General features: G+C 43.2%; 1 protein-coding gene across 4 annotated transcripts in view; it reads right to left on the bottom strand.

The window, feature by feature from the left end:
* Positions 1 to 11994, bottom strand: part of Kcnk2 (potassium two pore domain channel subfamily K member 2) — a 243405-nt gene that overhangs the window by 113369 nt on the left and 118042 nt on the right. For all 4 annotated transcript variants that reach the window (XM_008824862.2, XM_029559485.1, XM_029559486.1 and 1 more), the window contains exon 3: positions 4989 to 5106. In XM_008824862.2, coding sequence (XP_008823084.1) covers positions 4989 to 5106 — 118 coding nt within the window. The remainder of the gene's footprint in view (positions 1 to 4988; positions 5107 to 11994) is intronic.

Genomic DNA, 11994 nt, shown 5'->3' with positions numbered 1-11994 from the left:
TGAGTCAGCATGTGCCCTGCGGATAACTGCAGCACAGCATCCTTGCGTTCTTCCTCTAACCAGCTCTACGACTTCCTGCTATCAGCTGGGTTTACAGCAATTCAATTCAAATATGTGGAGCCAGACCTACAGTGCCGATGGGCGGGATGCCCAACAGGGTTGCCTGGTGTCCCTGGACACCGGACCAGGCCCTTCCTTGGTCAGCCAAAGGAAGAGGATGCAGAGAGAGGGCCTGGGACTTGGTCACTTCTTCAAGGTCCAATTCCTGACCCTGTTGCATTGGAATCAAGTTTCCAACATGAGGACTTTGGAGGTCAAACACAAACCAGCGGTCAAGCCCACTTCCATTGGTTTTCTCGCTTCGTTCATGTGTCAGCTCGTGCCCTACAAATGGCAGCTGGAGTCCCACTGTGCGTGTGCACATGTATGCCTTCAAACGCCAGAGGTGAACCTAGAGTATCCTTACCATTTCTTGGTGGCCAGAAGAGAGCACCGGATCCCTCGAAACTGGAGTGATAGATGGTTGTGAGCCACCACCTGATGTGGGTGCTGAGAACTGAACCTGAGTTCTCTGCGAGAGTGGCCAGTGCTCTTAACCATGGAGCCATCTCTCCAGCCCCACCTTGCTTTTGGACACAGGGTTTCTCTCACTGGCCTGCAGCTCACTACCAGTGAGCCCCAGGGATCTGCCTGTCTCTGCCTCTCCAGCTCTGAGATGACAAACATGCAGCACACACTTGGCTCTGAGGATCTAACTCAGGTCTTCATGCCATATAGCAAGCAGTACTCCTGCTGAGCCATCTCCCGGCCCCATCTCCAGTCCCCTGCTGAGATCTTGCAGTGACTCCCCACTCTGTTCAGACCCTTGCCATGACCATCTGAGTCTCCCCATTCTCTGGCTCCTGCTTACTTGCGAATCCCTAGGACTTCCTCCTGCCCCCTTCTTCCAGGCCTCTGGAGTCTGCTACAGAGACTCATTGGCATTCCCTGAAGATACCAGAATCCATCCCACTCAAGGATCTGTGCTGCGGCTGTGCCCTCTGCCTGAACTCATCTTCCCACTTGTCTTTACACGGCTGATTGCTTTTCATCCTTCAGGCTTCACATGAGCGTTCCTGCAGAGGAGCCGCTTCGGAATGCCTCCCACTCCCTGCTCTGGTTTCTCTCTATTCCCGCACACCAGGTTCCTTTGTAGCATCACTGCACTCATTCACAGTCCTGTTTATTAGTGTTCTGATTGGTCACTGGTCTTTCTGACCCCAATGTAACTTCCAGGAGGGAACACAACTGATCCGGCTGAATTGAAGCAAAATAAATAAAAACTGACAGTGGGGGACAAAGGACTGAAACGAGGCTTCCCAAAATAACACATTTGAAACCTTGGCTATGTTTTACCTGAGTTTTCTGAATCGGATCAGCTAGGATGCTTAATGAACTACAAATTTGTCACCTAAATGTTCATCCTGCTCTCATTTTGATTCCCTTCTCTTCACTCCATTAGTCACCACGACCGGCTGCTTTCTTCAGCTGACTCAACACTGTGTCTCTCTCCCTTCCCTCAGCGCTAAGTCCTGGCACTCCAGGTGATGTCCACATCCCTGCGGCGGCCACAGCGGAGCCTCCTGCTGCTCTCCCCACTGAGCCGTTTCCACTTATCCCGTTCCTGACAGAAGCGTCTTCTCACATCACTGTCACCTTCATTTTACTTTTTAAAAATCCATGTTCTGGGCCGGGTGTGGTGGCGCAGGCCTTTAATCACAGCACTTGGGAGGCAGAGGCAGGTGGATCTCTGTGAGTTCAAGGCCAGCCTGGTCTACATAGTGAGTTCCAGGACAGCTGTCTCAAAAAAAAAATCCATGTTCTATCTTATTTTATCAGGCACAAAATCCTCAAAAACAAAATTACATTCAGCAGCATCTCCTCACCCAATGCAGCCATTAGCTGGTCCCTTAAATGAGTCCTCTGGTCTACGTGGATGCTGAGCTTTCCGTCCCCAAACCAAGCCAAGCGGATGACTTTCTCCTATCATAGACCAGGCGGCTTTTCCCTTCACCTTCGTAAACCAGAGGCTTTCTTCAAAGCACATTTCACCTCCGACTTCACTCAGGCCTCTCAGCTCCTGCCCCTGCCCTCCCTTCTTCCCCAGGTCTAACCGCAGTCCAATCACGACTCCATGCGACATCTGACTACACAGGACCTGGTTCTCTATAGCTGGTTCTGATGTGCCCGTCTTGTCTCTGCAGTAGGACTGCCAGCAGGGACTGTGTCCTACTTATTCTCCCACAGCAGCAAAAGTGGCATGAGCCACTTACACCGGCACCAGCTTAGAGGACCCTCGGGATGGATCATTCCAGCGCAAAACACCTATCCATGTGACCTGCCGAACCCTGCCACCTCGCTCCTACACCCCCCTGCATGGCTCCCCATGCTTGGGTGAACTGCTGTCATTCCACATGCCTGGAACAACCACGAATTCCCTTCCAGTCTCAGGACAACACAAAACCTTCTAACCAAAGGCAAGCATGCTTTGGCCCTCCCTCCCCCACTTGCTTCCCCTAATAGCCTGTCATTAAACACTTCACTTACAGCACCTGACATGCTGCACTGCACATGCTAATCTGCCTACCAACCTCCCAGGCTAACTACTATGCAACTTGGGGGTCAAGGAATTTGGCTTTTTTATTTTTTAATGTGTATGAGAGTATATTTCCTGCATGTATGTAAGTGCACTCATGTCATGCAATGCCCACAGAAGTCAAAAGAGAGCATTGGATCATCTGGACCTGAAGTTAGCTGTTCATGTTGTTAGCTGCCATGTGAGTTCTGAGAACTGAACCCGGGTCCTCTGGAGGAGCAGCCAGTGCTCCTAACTACTCCAGCCCCCAAGGAATTTGACTTTCATCTTTATAGTAGAGTAACGGTATTTTACTGTCTATTGAGCAAATAAATGAACAAACAAGCTGGTATTACAATCTCTGAAAGACCTCTGAGTTTAGTGTCATAGATATCAATCCTGTGTTACTAACATCCACTATGCCAGAGCTCACACCGCTTAGAATGCCTATTTATTTTTAATTCCAAAATTAACTCTCAAGCACCCACTATAGTTCAGATACTGGAGGATTTAGGGGGAAAAAATCAAACTGATACAAATCCCTAAGTCCATAGACTTTGCATCTTACTAGCAGAGTGAGGGGCTCAGGGGCTGGGGCTTTTGCTGTGACTAAGCTGGAGTCAGTCTCAGTGACGGTGATGGTATGAGGTGATGTTGGTTTGGACCAAAACAGTGGCAGTTAGAAAGGTGAGCAGTCCATGTGGCCAGTCAACACTGCTGACTTATGGGCTAGAAGGAAGACATGAACCAACAAGGAGAAAAGAATCACCGTGGAGGGACTACAGTCTGCGGAGCTATGGAATAAAACTTGAGGTAAGTTTGAAGGCTACGATTTCAGAAAGGATAAATGTGTATTAAATAATTCTCTATAGCTGTGTTTTAAAGTTTAATATGGTACTTTATATAATTAACCTTCCCCTGGGCATAGTTCACATGAATAAGTTGTTTGGCTGTTGATTTTTAAGTAAACTGATAAAGTAAAATAGACAAATCTTGGACACGTGCAACCTGCATAGCTCCATGAAGAATTGCCTGTACTGGGCACTCTATAAAAGACACTGCAAGTTACTTCCCCAAACTCTCCCCAAATTCTGGTTTCAAAAATAACCAAAGCAATGGATGGCAGGTTACAACCCACATGACTGATAGGCACCTAATGCTCACAGGAGTTTTGGCATTAGTAACTTTGATAAATTGGTCTTTGAGTTTATGCAGATTCAGAATTTGGATGTCAGGATGATACTTATGAAAGAAGTCGATGTTCTAACTCTTAACCTAATCCAAGGTCAGAGGAGAGGGCCTAGACCTAGAAATAAAAGATCACCAAGTAAAGGTCCCCGTGGGTGACTCAGAATGATTATACCACCTAAGGCTACAAACTGAGATGGAGCCCTGGAGACTGGGCCATCAAAAAAGTAACCCAAATAATCAGCTACTGTGTTTAATTGCTATAATTTGGGGTAAAGCTGGTAATAATGGTTTGTTTCTTTTCATGTATTGAAGTATAGGTTTGTGAAACTAACTGAATTTTGAGATTTTTAAAAAAATGAGACTGTTTATAAACATATGGTACAGAACTCTGCATAATGACTGTGTCTCTTGTTAAGTAATTTAGTGGAGGTCATGATGAGTTACAATGTGAACTTCAGAGTTTTCCTTGGGCAGAAACAAACCATTCTCACTTGGTCTGGGAGGTTTGTTTCTTCTTCTTCTCCTCCCCCTCCCCCTCCCCCTCCTCCTCCTTCTTCTTCTTTCCCTGCCCCTGCTTGCAGACTCTACATAGTTTACACAATAAATAGTTGTTTCCAGAGGAGAAAGGGCCAATACGTCTGTCAGATGGAACCTATTATTATGGTTAGAAATCAAGGTTCCATTCTTCCAGATTTTCACAGCCACACAACTTTCGATCCAGCTGATGGAAATGGAGACACTTCTTGACCTCCTAACAATGGCAAAAATCAAGACGAGAAAGCATTTAGTTAGTGTACCGCAAAGTGGTCAAAACTATATCAACTCCAGTGGAATCATACAGCAGGACACCACAAACACCTGTCAGAGGAAGAGTTTTCACCAAGAACTCATCCACAATACATACATATACACATTTGTATGTATAAGTATATATGTATGTGTGTATACATGTATGTACCATGTGCATGTGTGCTCAACTCCACATTTTGAACAAATAACTATTTCATTATCATCCCTCCAGGAGTCAAACTTCTAATCCTCCTTTTCAAAAATCATTGTGTGATAATGCACTTTTCTGACCCCAGTAGACTACTTTGGCCAATTGTATAAAGAAAATTCAAACAAATGAATTTCAGGTCACAAACTACAGCAAAAATAAAACACAAAATAAGTTGTCTCCTACCTATAGTTGTAATAACAGTGCCAGCAAAGAAGAAAGAGCTTCCCAAGTCCCAGTGGCTGATTTGATTGGAGGTGTTTCCTAAGGGGATAATCCCCGCATTGATTGCTGCCACTATTTGCTGCAAGTTTAAAAAGAAATTGATCAGTACATGTCAATCACACAGAGGCATCAAACATCTCTATGCCCAGAAAGACAAATTAGACAAAATAATCCAGTTTCAGTCTAATTAACTGCTAATAGTGTATGTTTAGTATCTCCACTGGCATATTTAGTGCTGTACTTGAAATAACAGCTAAGTACGGCAATGTTCTCTAAAACATCAAAGATTTACTGTATATTTAAGTATCGGATTGTAAAATATGGCTTAAATGATATATAATAGATTCATTAACAAAGTTTTTCCAACATATTCATTATTTCAAATGTTAGATATATGCCTCCATGTCTGGGTTGTCTGTAAGTGCAGAAAGCAAATGTCAAAAGATCTAAAAAAAAAAAAAAAGCAGATTAATCTGGAAAGAAAAGGAATATAACAATCCATTACTGAGCTCATGCCCTTTGGATGCCTTGAATCTCAACAGATTCTACTACGTTTTATGGCAATCACCGAAGGTTGTCATCTGCAGTGTTGATGCAGGGACCACAGATCTGTACAGTCCTTGTGTATGGGTCCTGAGGGGTAGGCTGAAAGGTGACATTACAATCCTCTCTTCAACTGTCAGGCAGTGTGGAGGTGACAGAGCAGAGATACGGAAACACAAAGACGTGAGAGTCCACCACAAGGAAACATGCAGTGGAAGAGGAGCAGATGGGTGCCAGGGTGGCAGGTTTCTACGAGCCTGTGGAGATCTTCAGTGCTGAATGTTAAGACTTTCAAACTGGGAAGAGTATCATGTGATAGGTAAGGAAACTAAAGGTCGAGAGAAAGGTGACTTGTTCAAAGTGGTCGTGTTTACTGGCAATAGAAATAAATAGAAAATAATAATGTACACTCTGGAAATGGACAGCCTGCTCAGCCACAGGCTGGAAGAAAGAAAGCAGCAAATGACCAAGAGCGGAGGTGGAATCTCAAAACTCATTTCACAGCTGACTCTAATATCCGATCTATGAGTTCAAACTTCAATAGTTCAGTTGGATTGTATTGTTTGTATTTGCTGCACCAGTAAGGGATGTTCATTGTAAAACAAAATTGGGACAATGAGGCAAGACAGTAAAAAGGTGAAAGATTTACGTTTTCAGAATCCAGACACCATCTGTTTAGGTATTAGGTTCTACACACCTGACGTTTTGTTATAGGACCCTGTTTTCGTTTTGACATAACATTGCTCTGTAGCCGTCTAGCCTCAGACTCTCAATCCTGCCTCAGCCTCCCTGCTGGAGTCACAGGCACCACATCTACTTCAATGTACTTTTTACATAGTTGGGTTCTTAAGTGATACCAAATGTTTGATTTTCCATTCTTACTTAATTATACTTAATCATAACTACATGATGACCAAATACAAAAGTGCATATTAAGTAATCTGTTAATTATTTAATCATTTATTTTCTACTAATATTAATGCAGTTGTCATTTCTCTTTACCAAATTCACTTTATCACAGTCTAGGACATAGACACACATGTCATTACAAAACACTCTTTTGTGATTAACTTTGTGTATAAATACTCTCTTACTTCTAAACATTTCCACTTGAGAAACTGCTAGAAATAAATTTGCCACATTAAAAATTATGGATATTTCAAAATACTGGATCGAGAGCAGCCACTTGCTATCCAGAAGGTTCTGTTTACAACTGTCTCCAACAACACAAAAATGCTCCGTCACACCTCTAAAACTAATAACATTTATCTTTACTGGACTAATAAATGTTTGCATGTATATGTATTCCTCACTGTAAATAACACTGGATACTAGCATTTTATCTTAAGTGGACCAAAAAGACACTACAGATACATACACGTACCTAGCATGCAATGAAACTGGTTTTGAGGCCGCTGATGCTACTTATCTGCCTCTAGTTCAGGTTTAGTACCAGATGACTCAGCCCCCCCTTCATTATCAAGCTTTTCAAATATGTTCTACCCAGCTTGGCAGAGCAGGCCTGTGATCCCAGTTGTTCCTGAGGCTAAGGCAAGACAATTTGGGAGTTCAAGGCCTGCCTGAGCTAAGGCATGAATTCAAAGGGAGCCTGGGTAAAGAAGCAAACCCTTGTCTCAAAACTAAGAAACAAAACAAGGAAAAGGGGAGGGAGGGGGATTGGGATTGCAGCTCAGTAGCAGGGTGTTTGCTGAGCATACACTAAGTCTTGAATTCCATCCCCAACAGTGTGGACACACACACACACACACACACACACACATATTACATGTACATATATACACACACATACACAAGTTTTTCAGTTATTACCCTGTTATTCTTACATCAACTTTAGAGTCATTTAGTTTGTTTTTATACAAATTTTCATTTTCACAGGTTCAACATGTTCCAAATATTAGCCAGGCATGGCTTCAGTAGAGGCAGAGAGACTGAGAGAGTTCAAGGCCAACCTAGCTACACAGGGAGACCTTGTTGCCTGTGTGCTTCTGCTCTGTGTTCTCGTTCTCTCCCCCACTCCCTCCCTCCACCCCTCAACACATTCACATATTAGGAATATATGAGATCCATAAAAAGGAAAATTAACAGTATTGTAATAGTCAAACTTCCTAACAAATCTTTATCTTTACCTTAAATCTTTACCACATTCTTTGTAATATACCCAGAGTTCTGGCAACACATTCCACATAAACCTATACACATTTACTTTTAGAGAATTTACTTTTTTCCATTTCAAATTAATATCTGTTAACTGATATTGAATACACACAAATATTTCTCATATTATGAATTATCAATTCATGATTTTTTGAAATCTCAAAACCTCTTTATGGTCTCATAACTTATTGAAGAAATCAAAGAGCCTTTGTTTATTTAGATTATAAGTATTAATATTTACTGTACATCTGAAATTTTCATTTTAAAAGTTTTTGGCTGATTCACATAAAAATATCAAGAAGGCCATGTGCATTAACATAACTAGCTTGTTTTTATTTTAAAAGCTTACTGCTTTATAAAAAATGTGTAGAGAGAAGAAGGTCATTTTTATAAATTTCTAAATACCTTTAAGATCTGGCTTAAAACCATACATCTATATCCTAATATTGGGATAACCCATCACATCATCTCTAGAAAACTCCACGATACATTAACAAAAGAAGCAGACAGACAAAACACTTTGGTGTTATAAAGAAGATCACTTTAGAGTTTGAAGAGATGGTTCAGCGGTAAAGAACATGTGCTGCTCTTTCAGGGGACCAGAGATCAGTTCTGAGCACCCACATCTATTCACAATCACTCTATTCACTCCAGCTCCCAGGGACCTGACACCCTCTTCTGGATTCCATGGGTACTTGCACTCACACATGCACATATCCACATATATACAAACAAATCATACTTTTTAAAGAAAGAAAATTTCTCTAACTTGCCATAGCCCTGAGAGGGTCTTACTGACTGTTTTGAGAACCACTGCCCAACATGGAGCCCACTGTTTTTGTTTGTTCTGTTCTATTTTCTCCCTAGAGAGAAGCTTGCTTGCTGTTCCTAGATTTTAATAGCAGTGTTTTCTTGCTTTTCATCATTTACATACTGGTAAGAATTCCCACAGAAATGCTAAACTAAAAAAAAATTAGAGAAATCTCTCTGTTTTTCTCCCATAAAACCAATTGAATATTTTATATTTTGAGTTCTTAAATATATTGCATATTGACAAGCAAATGTTACTTAATTAAGTACATCATGAGAGGAGTCAAGTACAAAGAGCATAAAACCCAAAACGAATGCTGGAGAGAGGGCGCAGTGGTTAAGAGCACATGCTGCTCTTGCAGAGGACCCAAGTCCAGTTCCCAGCACCTACATGGCAGCTCACAACTGCCTGTAACTCCAGCTCCAGTGGATGCAACACCCTCTCTTGGCTGTGTGGAAACCATCACTCATGTACAAACCCACATATAGAAGCATATACACCTAATTTCAAAATCAAAATCAATCTTAAAAATCTTCTTGTAGACCAGGCTGGCCTCAAACTCATGATCCTCCTGCCTCTGCCTCTTCAGGATATCCTACTGGCGTGCACCACCACAACATCTTTAAAAGTGTTCAAGATCATTAGTAATTAGGGAAATGCAAATTAAAACCACTTTAAAATTTCATGTTACCCCAGTCAGACTGGCTAAGATCAAGCGAACAAATGATACTGAATGTTGGAGAGGATGTGGGGAAAGGGGAACGCTCATTCACTGCCGGTGGGGCTGCAAACTTGTTCAACCCCTATGGAAAGCAGTGTGGAGAACTCTTAAAAAACTAGAAATGAACTTACCATTTGACCCAGTTATACCACTCCTTGGTATAAACCCAAAGGACTCACCTATTGCAGAGACACTTGTACATCCATGTTTGCTGCTGCTCTTTTCACAATAGCTAAGAGATGGAAGCAACCTAAGTGCCCCTTGACTGATGAGTGGTTAACAAAATTGTGCTATATTTACACAATGGAGTTGTATTCAGCAGTAAAGAAAGATGAAATAATGAAATTTGCAGGTAAATGGATGGATCTAGAAACTGTTACACTAAGTGAAGTAACACAGACTCAGAAAAATAAGACGTATGTTCTCCCTCATATGTGTATCCTAGCACCAAATCCTTATAAGTGAGTGCATATCCTGACGTAACTGCAGGGACCAGGAAAATGGAAAAGAACCAGGGAGGTAAAGGGAAAGAGGAACTGGAGGGAGAAGAACAGTAGGAGACAGGTGTTACTAAGGGAGAAATGGGTAAAATGGGGGTAGTTAAATGGGACGGGGAGGAGGAGGGCTACACAAGGAGCTATAAGGATAAAGGGGAGAAGGTACTCAAGACAGTACCTTACGACGGTGGGACCAGAGCAGACAGGAACTATCAAGGGAGAAATGGGGAAGATTGGACACTTTGAGGAGGGTGGAGAGGGAGGATGAGACAGGGAGAAAGAGAGATAAACAGTGCCTAGCTAGTATAAAAAACCAGAGGAAATCGTATTAGTCCAAAAACCCACTAAAAAAAAGTACACATACAATATCTCTACATGAATCCCTGTGTATAGCTGAAGGCTACATAACAAGAAACAGTGCCAGACATAAGAGACACTCCTTTGAGTTGTTGCCCAGGATAGTCCAAGAGACTCCCAGAATTACACAGGCTATTGCCACAGCCCTTGATTGCTTCTCAGAACTTGAAGGTAAGACCCTATTGCTGAAGACAGGACATACTTCGGACACAGAATTTGGACCTGGAAGCCACCTCCCCTGAAGGCTAGCTCTTGTAGCTTTGGAGAGCACTATGTAAGCTGCTAAGGGAGGATATCAATCGATGGTCCAACCCCAGCTTTAAGGCCCAATAACCACAACAATGACTAGCACAGAAAACTGTATTGGGGAAGTAGTGGCACTTCTATCTTGGGGGTAATCAACAGCTACCTAATTGAACTTAAAGCTCACTCAGTGGGAGGAAACTTGTGTGGTACTATAAACCTAGCCAAATATACATAGCTAGAGAGGTCACAGATCTTAGAGAAAACTCCAAGGTTGTCACATCCCTAGACAAATGTAATTTATTATGTGCAAAATATGGATCCTTATATTTACAGACGAGTTTCCCAGTCACCACTCACCAAAGAAGCTTCTTTTGCAACAGACAGAGATTATTACAGAATTCCGCAACTGGTCACACACAGAGATTAAGTGTCTGTGAGATGTTCAACCCTAAGTGACACATCTACAATGAAACCGCCACACCTAAGGCTCATGGAACACAGTGGGAAAAGGGGTAGAGAGAACAATAATCCATCTCTCAACTCTCATCAACAAAGCTTTCCCATGCAACAGAAGGCCATGACCACAAAAGGACACACATGGCCAAAGTACAGAGAATAAGAATCTGCAGACTGTGGGTCCGTGGACAGGACTCCTGTATTAAACTCCACCCACCCATGGCTCAAGGGACTCTTGTGGAAGAGGGGGCAGAAAGACTGTAAGAACCAGGGAGGAAATGCATGACCGTATGCAATAGGGTCCTACAGGCAGGCTCCTGGGATTCTTCTCATATGAACCTACAGAAATGGTGTCAACATGCACAAGACCCATGCAAACTCAAGCAGACAAAAGCCCAGCACAGAACTGTGGAAATGGGCAGCAGGCCCCAATCTTAGCAAAAAAAAAACTATTGGCAGCTGATTACTGCTGGGTGAGGAAGAGCTGATCTACTTAAAAGGAGGGACTCTAGATAGGCTGACTAGACCTCAGTGCATGAACTTGCACTGAGGGACGTCTGGGGCCACTGACTTGACTCAATAGGCCTTAACACAAATTACAGAATGCATGAAATCCAGTGGGGAAGCTATGCGAGGGGCCAGTGGGGAAGAGGGTATGAAGATGATTAAGATGTTCAATTAAAAAAATTTATAAAAAAAGTCTTGTAGCTCCTAGCCTGCACTCCTAGCCTCAGGGGTCTTGGGGTAAGTCAATAGCGCAGCTCTCCGCGCCTGGACTCCCCAAGTCACATTCACCCTTCCATCTCCCCCGCTGTTTGCTACTCCTAGTGTGGGACCTGTGCCATTCCTAGTCTTGGGGCCCCAGACACCTGGGGAACCAATACTGCTTCCTGATCCTTCTCACCCAGACCAACTTAGTGCCTTTCTTAGGCCCCAGGAGCACCGTTTCTGGACCTGGCCCCGCCCTCACCTCCCTCTACTTCCCTGGTCTTGCAACACCTGCCAGCCTCTTTCTGGGGCTGCCAGCCTCTTTCTGGGGCTCCAAGGCTTACCTTTCCTCTCCCTGATCCTTTGCATCCAGTACAACCCAGCTACTCAATCCACTCCCTGGGAAATCTTGGGGCTTCTTCCCTCCCCATCTGCCTTTGCATCCCTGCATGA

The sequence above is a fragment of the Nannospalax galili genome, unplaced genomic scaffold, assembly GCF_000622305.1.
Source record: "Nannospalax galili isolate Female #2095 unplaced genomic scaffold, S.galili_v1.0 scaffold648, whole genome shotgun sequence".
Classification (NCBI taxonomy): domain Eukaryota; kingdom Metazoa; phylum Chordata; class Mammalia; order Rodentia; family Spalacidae; genus Nannospalax; species Nannospalax galili.
This window is presented reverse-complemented; position numbering and strand designations above follow the sequence as displayed.